Source organism: Xenopus laevis, chromosome 8L (assembly GCF_017654675.1).
Source record: "Xenopus laevis strain J_2021 chromosome 8L, Xenopus_laevis_v10.1, whole genome shotgun sequence".
Classification (NCBI taxonomy): Eukaryota; Metazoa; Chordata; class Amphibia; order Anura; family Pipidae; genus Xenopus; species Xenopus laevis.
In genome coordinates, this window is record NC_054385.1 from 66,782,888 (window position 1) to 66,802,374 (window position 19,487).

A 19,487-nucleotide genomic window follows, 5' to 3' on the forward strand; every position below is an offset into this window, starting at 1 on the left:
TATGGAAACTGTTCTTTCCCCCCCCCTATATTATCCTGCATTTGTGTTGCTGTGCGGGATCAGTGATAATAGCTTTCCTTGCTTTATGCTCTTTATGTGGCATGATGTCACCAAGACTGCACTCCAAATTACACTGTAGATTTTTACAAAATTATCTGAATATACTGTTTCTTTCCTTTTCAGGGCATACCCAAGGATTATGAAAAATTTCAACAACTTCTCTCAAGGTGGCGTGAGAAAGTTTTCTGCCTTATGGTTCAGCTCAAATCTGAGGAAATCCACAAAGAGGATGACCACAGAAAAAGCAGAGAGAAAGTAAGGATTGGGAGAATGGTGTCATGTTTTTATAGACTGATTTCAGTAATGAAAAGTTGTGTGAGAAATTGTGTGATGTTGGCTGACATTTCTGTGATGGCATTCTGTGAATGCAATTTAAACTTTTAGTATGTTATAGAATGGCTAATTCTAAGCAACTTTTCAGTTGGCCTTTATTTTTTCATATTTTTTTTTTTTTTTATAGTTTTTGAATTCTGACTCTTTCCAACTTTCAATGGGGTTCATTGACCCCATCTAAAAACAAGTGCTCTGTAACGATACCAGTTTATTGTCATTGGTCATTTTTTATTACTCTTATTCAAATCAGTACATGGGGTAATTTGGACCCTAGCAACCAGATTGCTGAAATTGCAAACTGGAGAGCTGCAGAATAAAAGGTAAATAACTCAAAAACAACAAATAAAAAATGAAAGGCAATTGCAAATTGTCTCAGAATATCACTCTCTATCATACTAAAATTGAACTCGAAGGTGAACAGCCCCTTTAATTCTCTTCTGTTCTTGTTTTACAGCCAAACTTTAGCCAACCTGTTTTTTCATATTTATGTTGTAGATCTCATCCCTGGAAAAAGCTCTGCAAGAGAAAGATCAGCAGCAGATTTTACTGTCACACACGCTACAAGATCGTACAGCTGAGCTGGAAATGGAAAGGGTCCACAGTAAAGTGAGTAAGGCACCTGCTGAACTGGTCATATACTCATTCCAGTATTTTTTAGGCTAAGGCCACTGCGTTGTTTCCCAACAATAAATAATATGAAGGCTAGCTGTAAAATTAAGGGAATAAAGCTGTCCACATAGTTCAGTATAGTCAATCAGTAACTATTTGTGTTAGTATTGTTGATTATTGTTCGTATTGATTCAGATGTGTTATGCTGTTTCAGTGTACTTTCCATCATTTTACTTGGTATTTTCTTCTCACCCCTAATGGCAATTTACTTGGTTCATTTAATTAGGCCTGACATATAGGCACTGTTTTAATCTGTGAATTAGTTTATGCATGTTCTTCCAAACAACAAAACCCGATGTACCTCTTTCTGCCTAAAACATTTTTGCACAGTGATATATATATATATAGATATATATATATAGATATATATATATATAGATATATATATATATATATATATATATATATATATATATATATATATCTCTGTTTACAGGATTAACATGACCTAGAGGAAATCTTACTCTTGTTACAAACCCAGAGACTAGAAAGCATAAACACACACTTCTTTCAATAGCAGTTATATGTACAAATAACTTTAAAACCATTGAATCTCTTTAACTAATATATAATGGACAGTCACTTAAAATTCAATCATCTTTCATTGAATAAACAAAAGTTTTTTTTGGTGGACGGCCCCTTTCATAAGGTTAAAGCAAGATGGGATATTGCCTGGGGAAATGGTGTAATAATTGCTACTTGTGAGGCCCCTATAACACAACCAGGGTGTCCAAATACTATCAATATGGGCTTGTATAGCAGACACTATAGATGTTAACTTCTCCATTACCTTTTTTTTTTTACAAGTTGAAAATCTAATGTGGAAGTATACCAGGATTTGGCACTGTGCATTATCAACACTCACACAGACTAATCTGGCCTGAGGATAAATTGGGCTAAATCCCTCCTTTTTGCCATTGACCACAAAAGTCTGGATGCACCTGTTAACCCACATGGCCTATCCTGTGCCGAATCCTTTAAATACCTAGGTATTTGGATCCGTAGGGATCTCAAGGTTCTCCGATACTAAAGTACATTGAGTCCAAAGTTGAGGCATGGCCATCCTTACCGTTGTCTCTATATGGTAAAATAAATATTTTTAAGATGATTATCCTCCCAAAGCTAACATCTATCTATTCTACTGATGTATGTAAAAAAGGCTATAGCTCTCAAATGTAAGGACACCTCTGGCCCAACAGTCCTATATTGGCTAGACCTTGTTAGGAAAACACCCCTATATAAATTAACATATATGAGAAAAAACTGTCCAGAAAAATTTCACAATATGGGGGGGGGGGTTGGTTAGATCTGGAAGAGGACTCATGAATGGGTTCCTATCAAGTGAAGTAGAATCATAGACCAAGCCAAATGAATGTGATGGTATGACATCTGATATTCTCACATAAAGTTACCCCCCCCCCCCCGAAGCTTTCCTTACATAACCCTACTGCTATACTTTATGACTGACCCTTAGACATCTTTCCTGGAAACCCACACTGTACAGATGTAATAGGTAACAAATCAAGAACAGATGGTTGTAATGTACACAATGCAGAATATAAACGCAGAACACATTGCAAACTTTATTGTTAAGATTGTTGAACTCGTTTATTGAATGCAAATTTAAGAAACATACTTTAATACGTCTGTATGTATATCTTTTCTTATACATTTCAATAAAACAGAATTGTTAAAAAATATATATATATATATTTATATACACAGTTTACAATTTGTAAGCTCTACATTGTTTATATAATAAAGCTTAATTAGTATCCTTCCTCAATGTGATTACCATAATAGTATCAAGCATAGCATACACTCTTCTCCATAGTCACTTAATGCAGACATTTTTAATTTGCTGTTTGCAACTTTAGAACTGTATTCCCTTTTAAAGCTACATAGATTTGTTGAGTTCTGGCGTAAATTTATATATTTAGATTACTGCTTTCTTGCACCCTGTCTTAGAATGATGTTAATCTTAGAATGATTTCATTAAATATATTAACTACACACTTCTTAACTGGAAAAATTAATATCAAAATGTAGTTCAAGCATCCTTGTGCATATGCACATATACTATCGGATTATTCATCCTTTTGCTGTTCTAGAAATCCATATGCGGTTGGAACATATATATATATATATATATCTAAAATATTGTCCAAGCTGCCCATATTCCAGGCATGTTCTCTCTTATTAAAGGTAGCGCTTGGGGGCATGGTCTGAACACTGATGTGAGCACACGCATTTACAGGAACTCCACGAAGTAACCCTGCAATTACCCCGATACATCTGCCATATCCTTAAAAACGGAGCCGGGAAGATCTACCTGGTGACCCCTACCCCAGAGACACCTAATGGGGCACACCAGAGCTCAAAAACGAGCGCCAGAAGCCGCGGCCCGGTTGGAAAAATTTGTCCAGGAAACCTCCCAAGATGGCTGCTCCTCTGACCAAGAAGAGTTCAGCTCCAACCTGCCAACAGACACGACTGTAACTGAACCACTGACAACAACCTCGCAAAAGGGGGACACAGACATGGCACATGCAGACCCCACGCTACACAACGTGATGGCAGAAATCCGGCCTACTAATACCTCTTGCATAACCCTGATGCAATCTAAAATGGAGGAAATCCGCGTGAACTTGTCTATAATCAAGGGCGACCTGCAAAAACGCACAACAGAGGTAGAACCCGAGTGAGTAATCTGGAGGACAACTGCCGAGACATTCCTGAGCAATACAGAGAGATGCGTCAAATGCTCACAGATTGCCAGCACAAGTCGGACGATTTGGAGAACCAACTACGATGCAACAACCTGAGATTTGTGGGGTTCCCTGAAGCTGCGGAAGGTCACGCTCCTGAAGCCTTCCTGGAGACATGGCTGAGAGACTCCCTTGGACCCACGCAACTTTCCAAAACGTTTGCCATTGAAAGAGCTCATAGAGTTCCCACGAGACCCGCCGGGTGCCCCTTCAAGGCTGCTGATCGCCAAACTGCTGAATGCACGCAATCAAGACAAGATCCTGTCGTTAGCCAGAGCGAGAGGGCAATTGAAACACCAGTTATCAAACATACCTATCTACTCGGACTACTCCATGGAAGTGCAGAAGCAACAGGCCGGATTCCAAAGCGGCAAGAACAGACTCCGCGCGGCAGGAATGATCTACGCAATGCTACACCCTACCAGCCTCCATGTACAAGCTAATGGTACCACTTTTTTTTCTATCCCCCAAATGACTGGATGCAAGGGGAATACCAGCAGGCCAGTGAGTATGCTTCCCCCTCTGGGCCCTGCAGTCCACATATATCTCTTGGCTACCTAGTTCTGTGTACAGTTTCACTCTGTTTGAGCAGCAACACCCTAGGGCAGGCATGTCCGAAGTGCGGCCCAAGGGCCAATTGCGGCCCTTTATCATATTTACACTGGCCCTCAACCTCCTTCATGAAATTAATAATAATGCGGCCCGCCAGCACAGAGCGATCAGGAATCATGTAGATGTAGCAGTAATATTTGGGTACATTAGTGAAATGATCTGCCACTTGGTCTATACTGCTGCCTGTGTGCTGAAGGTGTTAGCAATAGACACATACTGACACGTAGTGATGCGCAGTTCTCGCATACTTATTTACTTTACTGTACTGGCACGTCACTACTTCTATTGCACCTTCAGCGCTAAAGTATGCGAGAGCGGCGCGTCACTACGTGCCAGTACGTGTCTATTGCTAACACCTTCAGCACACAAGTGGCAGATCATTTCACTAATGTACCCAAATATTACCGCTACGCGATTCCTTGTTTAAATGATGTTAATGGTTCAAAGAATGTCGGGCTAAATGGTTGGCCCCCACACATTTTCACCTCACAAAATCTGGCCCTTCTTGCTTATTTGGCACAGACTTTTTTTTTTTAATTACAGCAGATGTTAATGTACATTGACAACGTACAGCAGGGGTCACTGGCGGTCCTGCGAACGAGCTCACACCTCTAACCCTTGGTGTCTGGTTTGACCACAAGGGTAATACAAAGTGGCATAACCCGCTCCCGATGAGGCCAGCCTCAATCCTTGTTTTGGGACTAATTCTGCCCACAGTTGGGCCACGGGTAGAAGGGGGGCTGTTTCATGGGAAGTTTTGTTTTCATATGGCTCTGTATTTGCTCAATGGGCTACCCTTAAGGTAGAAAAAGCACTGTATGATAATGTATGCAAAATGCAATGTGTAGCACTGAAATGTCATTATACCTGACGAGTTGGAATGTGAGGGGGCTTAACTGCTCTATCAAACGCAGATTAGTAATGGATTTTTTAAAAACTCATAACACATCCATCACGTTTCTGCAGGAAACCCACCTCACAGGTTCCAAAATCCTGGTACTAAGGAGGCCTTGGGTGGGATGGTCCTACCACGCCCCCTACTCTACACACTCCTCTGGTGTATCCATCTTAGTAGGGAAAGGGGTCCCCTTTAGATTTGACACACTCAAGTCAGACAGTTTCATACATGCTTGTAAAGTTCTACTTGCCAATATTTACACCCCCCCCCCCCCGTTTGGCCCAGAGGTTATTAGAGAGTTAGCTGACCAGCTTACCCAATACCCACATGCACTGGTCATAGCAGCAGGGGATTTTAACAAGGTCCTAGCACCCTCCTTAGACAGACATAACAGGCAATAGCCTAAATCCTCATTGCATAGCACGCAACTGGCTAAATTAATGTATTCGCTGGCCCTGTCAGACCCCTGGAGAGCAACCAACCCACACTTACGTCAGTACTCCTTTTTCACCACCTCGCACTTGGCGTTGTCAAGGATAGACACGGCATTCATAAATGGGGCCATGACACCCTATGTGAGCACATCCTCATACTTGCCAAGAGGAATATGAGACCATGCCCCACTCCGATTGCAACGGAGGCTTCCCTTTAAGGTTGCACGCCCGACCCTCCATTAATCCAACATGGTTAAATGTTTTTGATAACAAAGAGACAGTTGAAAACAGTATTAATGACTTTGTGGCAATGAACCAAAATGCTAATTGTATTCTACCCTTCGGGGACTCCCTTTAAAATTTATATTCGTGATGGCATTACAGCCGAAATCAACTCATACAAAAAGCAGGCGTCTCAGGCCCAACCAGTGGCGGAACTACCGGGGGAGCAGGGGGTGCGAGCGGGCCCCTGGCAGTTCGTGCATCGCTTATTGAGGGGGGCAGGGGGCCCGGCTGCGCGTCCTGCGCCAGGGCCCTGGAGTAGCAAGTATCCCAGATAGACTCACAAGCAGCCTTCAATCCCACCCCTGAAAATCTTAGCCAGTTGAAAGATATTCAGGAGAAAACTGCACAGCACCTCAAGCAAAACAAACCTTTGCTAAAATAAACATATTTGAGCATGGGCAGAAAGCCGGAGGCATGGTGGCCCACCTGGCTAAGGCACACACCTCCCCCCCCCTCTATCCCATCTCTGAAAGACAATCAGGGGACACTCCAATCTGATACTGACAAGGTGAAATCAATGTTGGTAGATTTTTATAGGGATTTCTATGCCTCCAAGTTACAGATGTCAGACAACGACATCAAACAGTTCCTAGCCCCTCTAGAGCTCCCCGTTCTAGCACAGGAATATAGAGACTTTATTGAAGCAGATATTGAATTTCAGGAAGCAATTGACTCTTTCCCTCTGGGTAAAGCAGCGGGGTCAGATGGAGTCCCAATTTAAATATATAAAAGGCACATAAGGACTCTTGCACCACTCCTGGCAAACATGTATGAAGAAGCGATACAGATAGGCCAGTTCCCCCATCCCTATATGAGGCAGCAATTGTTCTTTTACCAAAGTCAGGGAAGGACCCACACCTTTGCGAATCCTTTAGACCTATTTCGCTAATGACAGCAGACGTCAAAATATATGCAAATGTCCTGGCCCGTAGATTAGGGAAAGTTATAACCAAGCTGGTTAATCCGGACCAAATTGGGTTCATCCCCGCAAAGACCTCCACCCTTAACACCAGGCGCTTATATATTAATATGCTGGCACTACATGCTAACAAAGGTGATAGGGCTATAGCAGCTTTGGACATAGCCAAAGCTTTCGATACCGTTGAATGGCCATACCTATAACAGGTCATGTCGGTGTTTGGATTGGGCCTCAAATTCATTACAATGGTACAACTACTATACAAGCAACCCTACATATAAATTCCTTGTGCACTGATGACTTCTCCTTAGCAAGGGGTATGTGCCAGGGCTGCCCTCTGTCCCCCCTACTCTTTGCTCTGGCCGCCCAAGCAGTCCGTCAATATCCCCAGATACTAAACTTTGAATTAGCGGGAGTGCGTGAAAAGATTCAGTTGTATGCAGTTGACACTCTAAGGGAGACAAGGGCCCGTCGCTGAAAGCCCTGGTTGAGCTCACATAAATGTTTGGTTCTATGGCAGGCCTTAAACAAGTCAAGCCTTTTCGTACTAGATAAGCGAGAACAAGAGGATAGCCTACAGGGGTGCCCACTTGCAGTCACTGACAAATTTACCTATCTGGGATTGCAAATTGCGTTACCGATTGCACAATACAAAGCACTTAATCTTGACCCACTGATACTGTGGATTAAGGATAAATGTAAAAGCTGGGGAGCCCTCCCAATAGGACCTGCAGGGAAAATTCACCTAATTAAGATGTTCATTTTGCCTAAACTGCTCTACGCCCTATGGCACTCACCGGTCTATGTTCACAAAACCATGTTTACAATTAATGCTCTAATGAACAAATTCATCTGGGGTACCTCTAGAGCTAGACTGAAACTCGCTACCCTGATGAGATTGAGGGACAATGGGGGAATGGCCTTACCAGATACCTATTTGTACTATATGGCCGCTCAGCTGACGCAGTTTTCACCAATGATTCATCAGGAGATATCTCCATCGCTGCACTGCCAGTGGGAATGTGTAACTGAATTCGAGACCAACCCATGGCAAGCCTTGTTGCTCAAAAGGTCTAAAAAAGATACTTCCCCAGTGGTCACCCGACAGGCAAAAGTACTAAGCCAAGCCCATAAACTAGTAAAAGGTAATGGCTACCTGCCACAGACCCCTATTTGGGGGAACCCAGAATTCCCTGGCCTAGTGGGACATCACCCTACAAAGACTTGGGTCAGGTTAAACCTTATCACACTGGGCGACCTCTGGGAAAATAACCAACCTTTTGCCCTACAGACCTTAAGAGATACGAGACAACTACCAATGTCTCACTGGCTAGAATATCATAAGGTCGCTATGGTCTTGACAAAAATCCCGGACAAAATCTATAACCCTTGCTAATTCTCCCATTATAGACGCACTGTTGAAACCTAGCCAGAAGAGTAAGCTCTCAGTGATCTATTAACTACTTGATAAAGTAATACACACTGAGCGTGAGATAACTGCTAGGGCTGCCTGGGAGAGGGACCTAGGTATTATTGCAGATGACCAGTGGAAGATGGTTCTCATTACACTTATGACAGTTTCTATCTCACAAAGGGATACTCCATTTATACCTGATCCACAGGGCCTACTATACGGCTCAAAGGCTACATGCAATGAAAGTCTTGCATTCTCCCCTGTGCCAAAGATGTAATGTTGAGGTAGCTAGCTTGTTACACACTGTGGGAATGTGAAAAGCTCCAGGTTTACTGGAGGGAAATTTGTACATGGTTATCCAATGCCATCCCAGGGTGGGGCACCAGCAATGCCAGAACCTGTCTACTATTGCTTGATCTGGACACTTCTCTGGACAGGTTCACCACAATTTTTATTCCAAAAGCACTCTTTCATGCCAGGAGGCTAATTACTCTACATTGGAAGTACAATGTGTAACAACGCGTAAGTCAATCAGCCCTGCATACCCACCGCTGTAACCCCCAACTATGTGTGTGTGTGTTGAAATAAAGCCTACCTTTTACACCGATGCTGTAGTCTGCTAATCATGTCCTGGATCAGCGCCGAACGTGATGAGAATATCGAGTGTCTTGTACTGAATGCCGCGGGAAGTGGCTGGCGTCTCACACAGGCTGCAACCAGGAGAACACAGCGATACTGGGTGAGCTCCGATGCGGATCGCATCATTCTTTGTATAATTGGAAGTACACCTCCCCATCTTCATTTCAAGATTGTCCACAGCATTGGACAATGTAGCTGCAATAGAGAAAGCTGCTTTGGACAAAAAGGGGCAAATGTTGAAATCCCTTCAAATCTGGCGCTGCTGGACGGGAAGCCTGGGTTGCGCGGCTCCTCCCTCCCCGGGTGGCAGTTAATATCAAAGTGGCTACTTTCTAGGAATGGTGATAACTAGGCTGGCAAAATAGGTTTCTCTTTGTGCCTACAATAGCCTGTGGTTGAAATGTATGGAATGTACAATCAGGTAAAAATGTTATACACACCCTTTATCTTACCCTTGTTTAATATCACAAAATGTATGAACACATGCATGCATATCTGCTGTTTTTTAAGTGTTCGATAGAAACCTGATTTGAGAGAAAAAAAAAAGGTAGCACTCAGTTTCAGGTGGTCAAGAATGGTTCTGCAAAAAATCATTTCACCATATTGGTAATTGGTAGATTGATGAAGTCCACACAATTGGAGCAATGAAGGAAAAATGTTGCCTATAGGAGACAGAGTACTTTTTTGGTTGCTATTGAATGTATCTTCTGTGTTTTTTCTAGTGTCTTCAGAATGAGCTGTCTACAGCAAAAGCTAAATCTGACCATCTCGCCAGCAAAGTTGAAATGACTGACAAGGCTGTGCTGAACCTGAATCAGTTGGTTGACAAGTAAGTCTGATGAGGTTTATGCAATGTTTAGGGTAGGGTAGGATTTCTATAGCATACTATTAAAATCAACAGTATGTATGCAGCAAATCCAGGAATATTAGGATTCAGTCATATACCAAATCAGCCTCGGATTTGTCCAGATCCCTAATGGAATCCAACTCTAATTTTCATATGCAAATCAGGACAAGGACGGCCTAAAATGAGGCACAATTTCCTTGTTTGCATGAGCAACACCCATGTCAATGTAAGGGTTCAACTGATTCCCCAACCAAATTTGGGAATTCTATGCATTCCATTCCCTAGTATGCAGTTCCATTTTCATACCCTGTTATTTTATTTTAAAGCATTCTATCTTTATGAGCTCAAGCTCCAGTCAAAAATAGCATTGTTTTTGCAACTTGTGACTGAGTTGGCAGCAGTTATGCTTGTGTATGAACTAAGTACCCCTGAACAGTAGACCAGGTGGGCTTTGTTTAAGCAACAGACTCAAATCGAAAACACATATTTTAAAGAAAGCATTTAATAAAGTATGTATATAAGAAACTATTATGTTTGGTCAAATTAAGCTTGTCTGTTTATGTTGGTGGTACTTTAATGCTACATTATTATATTTACTCTGATTATCTTGTAGCAATCGTACTGTTCCTTGCCTTCACTGTTTGCACCTAATTGATTACTGCTTTCTGAAAGCTGCACTGACTCAAGTTACTACTTGAGCTCCACTGTGCCTGGATATGTAGATTTCTAAAGTTAGACAGGCTGTCCATACACACTGACTGCTGACTGATTGACTGCTAGCTTATATATAGACCTTTTGTAGCAAAGGCAGAGTGTCAGCAGAAATGCCCTTATACTGTAAATATACTGGCATGTACCAGGTTAATTGTACTGCTGAAGGCAGCCTTCTTATGAAATGCAGCATTTCCATAATGGCAAGGAATATTGTGTATGTGAATTTTTTTATTCAAAATTGGATATAAATATGAATGTGGTAAACATATTTATACAGGATCGGCACCTGAGAACATCTTTATCTTGAGGACAACATGTTTTCTGATTTATATTCTCTCCCAGCTTTGCACAGGCTCTATCCACACAAGAAATATCATTGAAGGGTGCTCTTTCACGCCTGGTTACACTCGGTCAAAGAGTGTCATTTGCATCTAAGAGGGTGGATACAACGCAAGGTAGTTAAATTGTCACTTGCTAATTATTTTGTATACTACCAAGTTACTTTTATGCACTGATGTTTTAGCTCAAGACATTACTTAAAAGGGATCTATCACAAAAATGATGATTTAAATTAAGCTTCATCTTGCTGAAATAAGAAACTTTCTAAATATAAACCATTAAAAATTCTGTACCATTTATAAAATAATCAAACTACTCTTCACTCTTCCCCCCCCCCCGAGCAACCTGTCTCTCTTCACTCTGTCTGACCCAGACCTGAGCATGACGAGAGCATGAATAGTGACAGATTGTGGAAAGTGAGATGCTGAAGACTAACTTGATTATGTCTTTAACGGTACATAATTTTTAATTGTATTTAGAAAGTGTCTTATTTCAATGAGATGAAGCTTATATTAATTTTTCATTTTCGTGATAGATCCCCCTTTAAATGTAGTACTTACACATTCTACCACTAGGGGGCATGCATTATTATCCTGTGTACCATATGCTAAGTTCTGAATTGAGTAGCATGTGGAAATTGAATGAGGTGTGATATCTTGCTGCTTTGTTTTTTTGTCAAACCTACCATTAAGTAAGCAAAATAACACTTTCATTGAGTAAGAGAGATTTTTAAAACAGGTATATGATATTTCTTATATAGGAATCTGATATCCAAATAACTCCAAATTACAGAAAGGCCATCTCCCATTGTGGCCATTTTAAGCAAATAATTTTCTTACAGGATGATACCTTATACAGTCATATGAAAAAGTTTGGGAACCCATCTCGGCCTGCGTAATAATTTATTCCACAAAAAAAAGATAAACGTGGTATGTCTTTCATTTCCCAGGAACATCTGAGTACTGGATTGTTTTCTGAATAAAGATTTTTAGTGAAGCAGTATTCAGTTTTATGAAATTAAAACAAATGTGGAAAACTGGCTGTGCAAAAATTTGGGTAATTTTGCTAATTTGAATGCATGTAACTGCTCCATATTGATTACTGGCAACACCAAATTGGTTGGATTAGGTGGTTAAGCCTTGAACTTCATAGGCAGGTGTGTCAATCATGAGGAAAGTTATTTAAGATGGCCAATTGCAATTGCAACACTGAAGAGTGATAGCATGTGATCCTCACAGTATTATGGTTTAGCGGAAGGCTACAAAAAGCTATCTCAGAGGTTTAAACTTTCAGTTTCAACTGTAAGGAATAGAATCAGGAAATGGAAGGCCACAGGCACAGTTGCTGCAAAACCCAGGTCTGGCAGGCCAAGAAAAAGCGGCATATGCAAAGGTTTGTGAGTAGTTACAGGCAAAAACTTTTGGAGCAGGCACTCAATGAAGGCAATCTTCCACCAGGCAAATAGATTCAAAGTGAGGAGTTTATTGTGTCCACAGAGGACAAGGCAGGGCCAGCGCCACACTAAACTTATCATAGCGCCGGAGTTACACAGAGCGGGGTGCATTGGCGCCTTTCTGTATAAGAACATGCACCAGAGCTATTAAGTGTAATGCGCATTCACCGGCTTCCTCTGTCAAGGGGGCCGGGGCCGCGTCCCCTTTTTTACATTGGCCACACAGTGTGCCCATTTGTATTTGGCGCCATTCTTCTGCGCACGCAGCAGTTCTGCGCGATCAGAGGGCTGGAAACAGTTGCTATCTCTACCCACTATCTGGACTTCAGGTCGGTGTCCAAAATTATTAACCCCTACAGTTAAGGGGCTATTACAAGGCCCTACATCAGGCTCCCTAGCGCCCATATAATTATACAGACCACAAGGAGGATCCATATAGCTTGGGTCTAATTCCCTAAAGGCCCCCTCTTCTATCCTCCATTGGGATCATGTCTGAGGAGCAAAGCGACACCCTCTTTACCAGGCCAGCACCTTCAGCTACTATAAAATAACTTGCCTGTGCCAAATGCCGCAAACGTTTGCCATCAGGACACAAAGATCCATTATGTGTTAGGTGTAAGCCACCAGAAAAGAAACTGAACTTCCAGTACCTACTCCCCCACCCCCCCCAGGCGAGTCAAGCCACAAGGGGGAAACTTATATCTCTACAAGAGACTCAGTGGCGTAACTACCGGGGGAGCAGGGGGTGCAATTGGGCCAGGGCCCGCACCCCCTCAGGGCCCCCCGGCAGCTCACGCACCACTTATTCCAGCCGGTTCCGGGCGTACGGAGGGGAGGCGGGGGCCTATCTGTGCGTCCCACTCCAGGGCCCACCCCCCTCTAGTTAGGTTGCTGAAGAGACTCTTCAACACCTAGACTCTTCTCTAGGAAGGGCTAGTCTGCCAGAATGGGCATCAAAATTAGCCATACCAAGACTGGCACAGTCCTTGGACAAACTGCTGTCCCAAACGCAGAGCTCCGTCCCCATCTGATGAGGAGTGCGACTCTCCACCCAGAGTTGCTTCTCCACCTCCACCACATTCTGTGGATGAGGATGATCGCTCGGAAGGCGAACTATTGTCAAATTCCGACCCAGAAGAGGAGGAGTCACCCAGACTCTCATCTGAGGCAGTGGATTCTCTAATCTACTCTGTACTAGAGGCCCTTCATCTTCAAGAACCGGAAGCCTCATCTGAATCCTCTAAGGCCCTCTTTAAACGTCACAGTAAGACTTCACCTTCTTCACGTTTTCCCTTCCCACTCTCAGCTGGACCAGGTTATCCAACAGGAATGGGACAAGCCTGAGAGCCTCAGGGGCACCTCGCCATGAACTGTCTCAATGGGCTTCCAAAATCAAGGAAGCAAATGACTACATTTGTGAGGCCTCGCTGGACGCTGCCCAATCATCAGATCGTCGGCAGATTATTAGCACTCGCAGTGGTGGCACACAGGTCCCTCTGGATGAAACTATCGTCAACTGACCTTATTCCCTTTAGAGTAAAACTTCTCTTCGGCCCCGAACTAGACAAGATAGTCAACCAAGCTACTGGGGGCAAAAGCACTTTACTACTGCAACCAAAAGGGCACTCCTCCTTTTACAGAGGCAAGTTTTTTCGTAGCTCCCAAACCATGACAGCCCTTCGCGGGACGGGGAAGTTTTTGGAATAAGCAAAGGCAAACCTGACAAAAAAACACACTGCAAAGCCAGGAGACAAGACTGCCTCGGCATGACGGTGGGATACCACAGTCAAGCGCAACACCTATAGGGGGAAGGTTAAGTCACTTCACTGGAGCATGGCTCACACTCGTTCAGAACGCCTGGATCCACTAAGTGGTATCTCGAGCGTATCCTCTAGAATTCTCCTCACCTCCCCCGATCGGCTTTTCATGTCCAGAATCCCTCAAAAGCCAGACAAGCACTTTACGTTCCTAAGTGTCATCTCCAAACTTCTCCTCTCAGAAGTAATCTCTCCAGTGCCTTCCGTAGAACATTTCAGAACCTACTCGAACCTCTTAGTACCCAAAAAAGATTGATCAGTCCGCCCCATCCTAGATCTAAACAAACACATCAGCCCACGGTGATTCAAAATGGAGTCCCTCAGATCAGTCATCGTTGCAATGTCCCTGGGACAATTTCTGGTTTCCCTCGACATAATAGATGCATATTGCCACGTACCCATTTTCCCTCCCCATCAGAAGTACTTGCGATTTGCATTTCAAAATCGCCACTTTCAATTCACAAGTTTCCCCTTCGGTCTAACATCGGCTCCTTGTGTCTTTACCAAATCATGGCAGCAGCCACCGCGGTAATTCACAACGCAGGGGTGTCCATCACTCCGTACTTCGATGACCTACTCATCAAGGCACCTTCCCTTCCGGAAGCACAGTGATCACTCAGAGTGACTATGGACAAGCTTCAAGAACTGGGCTGTTTGCTGAACCTGACCAAGTCTTCACTAACGCCCAGCCAATCCATGATCTTTCTAGGCATGCAATTCAATACATGCACACAGAGAATTTCTCTACCTCAAGAGAAGGTCCTTCACCTTCAAGGTTTGATCAAGTCTTTCCTACAGAAACCTCTACACACAGCCAAGTTTAGCAAGATCTGACAGGTCAGGCAGTCAAGATACAGAAGGACAACTCCACTGTGGTGGCCTACATCAACCACCAAGGGGGTACGAGAAGCAGAGGAGCACTAAACAAAGTAAAACTCATATTCCAATGGGCCGAGGCTCATCAAGCTTTTCTGTCAGCCATCTACATTCCCGGCTTGCTAAACTGGGAAGCAGACTTCCTAAGCAGGCAGTCCTTAGATGCAGAAGAGTGGTCACTGAGGGCGATATCTTCATATAACGCAGAAGTGGGGAATTCCAGAGTTGGATCTCATGGCGACATGCCACAATCGGAAGGTCCCAGCCTTCCTAGCTCGTTACAAGGATCCTTTAGTCGCAGACGCCCTCCCAGCAAAATGGGATTTTCGGCTGGCAAACACTTTTCCACCCATTCCGATACTTCCCAGAATTATAAGGAAACTTCAGAGGGAGCACACCACTCTTATCCTCATAGCACCAAGGTGGCCTCGGTGCTCCTGGTTCACAGACCTCCTCAACATGTCGATAGCACGACCGTGGACCTTACCTCAATCTCCAGACCTACTAACTCAAGGGCCAATCCAACAAATCTCAATTTGATGACTCTTGATACCAAAATCCTGACACAGAAGGGTTTTTCTAAAGCTGTGCCACAGACCATGTGCGCCGGCCGGAAACCGGTCTCAGCCAAGGCTTATCACAGTGTCTGGTCTACCTACCATCAGTGGTGCAACAGTCATGAGACAAGTTTCAAGGTGTTCTCAGTTCCCAACATTCTTAAGTTCCTGCAAGAAGTACTGTCCATGGGTTTGTCACTGGGATCTCTTAAGTCACAAGTCTCAGCACTATTGGTTCTTTTCCAGAAACGCCTGGCCTTCTTACCTGATGTCAAGACTTTCATGCAAGGGGTAGCTCACGTGGCTCCCCCTGTGCGACCCCCAGCTCCACTCTGGGACCTCATATTAGTGTTAGGTGCTCTACAGAAGCCACCCTTTGAACCACTAGGCTCTGTATCTCTTCAGTGGCTCACATGGAAGCCGTTTTTTCTCCTGGCCATCACCTCAGTGCGACGTGTCTCAGAGCTTAATGCTTTGTCGTGCAGAGTACCTTTCCTTTTCTTCCACCACGACAAGGCGGTGCTCCGTAGCGCCCCATACTTTTTGCCCAAGGTCGTTTCAGAATTCCATCTGAATCAAGACATAATAATTCCAACCTTTTGCCCCTCAACCTGCTAATCCTAAGGAGGTGGCACTTCACACCTTGGATCCAGTTCAGGCTCTAAAGTTTTACCTGCACAGAGTCCATGACATCAGGAAGACAGATTCACTACTGATCCTTCCTTCCAAACCACACCAGGGCACTCCAGCCAAAATCTACCATTTTCCTTTGGATTAAAAAAGCAATTCAGCGAGTTTACCCAGCACAAGGCCGAACTCCACCAGACAGAATTACAGCTCGCTCCACCAGGGGAATGAGTACGTCCTGGGCGTTCAGAAATCAGGCTTCGGCAGAACAGCTGTGCAAGGCAGCCACGTGGACCTCTGTCCACACTTTCTCAAAATTCTACCATTATGACATTTTTTGGGCTTCTGACACTCACTTTGGCAGGAAGGTGCTACAAGCTGCAGTGGTTTCTTCCACGTAGGCCTCATTCCCCACCTGGGGTTATAGGGGACAGCTTTGGTACGTCCCCACTGCCCCTGTGTCCCAAAAGTAGACCTGGAGAAAAGGAGATTTTGTGTACTCACCGTTAAATCTCTTTCTCTTCAGTCTCTTCTGGGATACAGGGCTTCCCTCCCTGGACCCCCTGAGGCCCTCTCTTTTTTTTCCCCCAGACATGATACAGGAGTTTTTCTCCCAATACTGTTTAAAAAGTTATTGGTTTTTATTATTCCATTTAAGATTGTTATATATATATATATATATATATTTCTTGTTGACTTTGACACAAACTGAGCTTAACTCCGCCTGCTGAGGGTAAAGCCAGAAGAGGAGGAGCCAGTTTTTTCTTAGTTGTGTCCTGCTTCCTTGTGTTACCAGCTATACCCCCAATCTACCTGTGTCCCCCAAGAGACTGAAGAGAAAGAGATTTAACAGTGATTACACAAAATCTCCTTTTTGGAACAAAGTGCTTTGGACTGATGAGACAAAAATGTTGTTATTTGGTCATATCAAAAAGCACTTTGCATGGCTGAAGAACAGCGCATTCCAAAAGAAAACCACCTGCTACCTACTGTCAAATTTGGTGGAGGTTCCATCATGCTGTGGGGCTGTGTGGCTAGTTCAGGGACTGTGGCCCTTATTAAAGTTGAGGTTCGGACGAATTCAACCCAATATCAACTTTAGGATAATGTTCAAGCATCAGTCACAATGTTAAAGTTACCCAGGGGTTGGAAATTCCAACAAGACAATGACCCTAAACACACTTCTAACTCAACAAAGGCATTTATGCAGAGGGAGAAGTACAATATTCCGGAATGGCCGTCCCAGTCCCCCAACTTGAATATCATCGAAAATCTATGGGATGATTTGAAGCAGGCTCTCCATGCTCGGCAGCCATCAAATTTAACTGAACTGGAGCAATTTTGTATGGACGAATCGTCAAAAATACCGCCATCCAGAATCCAGACACCCATTAAAGGCTATAGGAGGCATCTAGAAGCTGTTACACTGGCAAAAGGAGGCTCAACTACGTATTGATATAATATTCCTGTTTGTGCCCAAATTTATGCACCTGTCTAATTTTGTTATGATGCATATTGCATATTTTCTGTTGCACTAAACTTTGTCACATAAGGCATGTTATATATTAAAAGAGAAGGAAAGGTTTCGTGCACTTGGGGGTGCCAAATGTTAGGCACCCTCAAGTGATTGTATTGACTTACCTGAAACCCCAGGCCGGTGTTCCTATCAGCAGAAAACTGCACCAGCATCATGGAGTGATCCTCTTCCTCTTTCTTTGCGCCGCTGCGCATTTGCAGTGGAACGAAAAGCCAAACTTTAACTAAAAAGTCAGCTATTTCTTTCAACTGCGCATGCGTTTGCCCTGGGAAATTTGACGAAAAAAGGAGCTGGAAGAGGATTGCTCCGTGGTACTAACTGGTATAACCTCGGCCCGGGGTTTCAGGTAAGTCAATACAATCACTTGGGGTGCCTAACATTTGGCACCCCCAAGTGCAAGAAGCCTTTCCTTTTCATTTAAAAGGAAGTTGCTACTTTGGAGTTTTGTTTATCATTGGCTGAGCTTTCAAAGAATTAAGAGGGGTTCCAAAACTTTTTCATGTAACTGCACTTGACCCTATCTAAGCTGTGTGAATCCATATTGATGGTATTTATTATTATTATTATTAACATGTGTTTATATAGCGCCAACATATTGCGTAGCACTGTTAAGTAAATGTGATTATACAACTAAATCACATGAATTATATACATAGAACATATATGGAGTTACATACATCACAATCAATACCGGTACAAAAGGAGAGGAAGGACCTATGCAGAAAGCACTTACACACTAAAGGGAAGGGAGTAATACATAAGGTGTGGGAGTGAGCAAGATTGAATTAAGTGGGTGAGAAATGTGGTACTGTATGTAGTGTTGCATTTGGCAGAGTGAGGGTAGGCTTCTCAAAAGTTTGTTTTAAGAGATTTTTTGAAAGCAGAAAGGTTGGGAGAAATTCGGACAGACCGTGGGAGAGCGTTCCAGAGGAGGGGTGCAGCCCTTGCAAAGTCTTGAATGCGAGCATGTGAGGAGGTAATGAAAGAAGAGTTGAGTAGTAGGTCAGTAGAGAAGCGTAGTAAGCGGTTGGGTGAGTATATAGAGATGAGTTCAGAGATTTAGGGTGGGGCAGAGTTATGAACTGCTTTGAATGTCAGGGTCATTAATTTGAATTTGATTCTGAAAGGTAGCGAAGGCCAGTGCAGGGATTAACAGAATGGCGTGGCAGAGGAGCGGTTGCTGAGGTCTATGACTCTCGCAGCAGTGTTCATTACGGACTGGAGAGGTGACAGTCTCTGGAAGGGAAGGGCAATTAAAAGAGTTACAGTAGTCTAGACGTGATATGACGAGTGAGTGAATAAGAATTTTGGCAGCATCTTGGGTGATAAATTATTGTATTTTGGATATGTTCCTTAGGTGGAAGTGACATGATTTAATAAGTGACTGGATATGAGGAGTGAATGACAGGGCAGAATCTAGGATAACACCAGGCCTGGGGAGAGGGGGTGATAGTAGCATTGTTAGGTATGATAGATACTTCTGGGATGTTACTGGTGTTAGTGGGAGGAAAGAGAACCATTTCAGTTTTAGAGAGGTTTAATTTAAGGTAGCGTTGCGACATCCAGGTAGAGATAGCGGACAGGCAGGAGGAGAGTACGGAGTTCTGGGTTGAGATCAGGAGATGAGAAATAGATCTGAGTATCATCAGCATAGAGGTGGTAGTGGAAACCATACAAGTTGATTAATTT

General features: G+C 43.4%; 1 protein-coding gene across 2 annotated transcripts in view; it reads left to right on the forward strand.

The window, feature by feature from the left end:
* Nucleotides 1-19,487, forward strand: part of cchcr1.L (coiled-coil alpha-helical rod protein 1 L homeolog) — a 43,404-nt gene that overhangs the window by 12,798 nt on the left and 11,119 nt on the right. For both annotated transcript variants that reach the window (XM_018230170.2, XM_041572906.1), the window contains 4 exons: nt 184-315; nt 889-999; nt 9,754-9,860; nt 10,935-11,047. In XM_018230170.2, the coding sequence (XP_018085659.1) occupies nt 184-315; nt 889-999; nt 9,754-9,860; nt 10,935-11,047 (463 nt within the window). The remainder of the gene's footprint in view (nt 1-183; nt 316-888; nt 1,000-9,753; nt 9,861-10,934; nt 11,048-19,487) is intronic.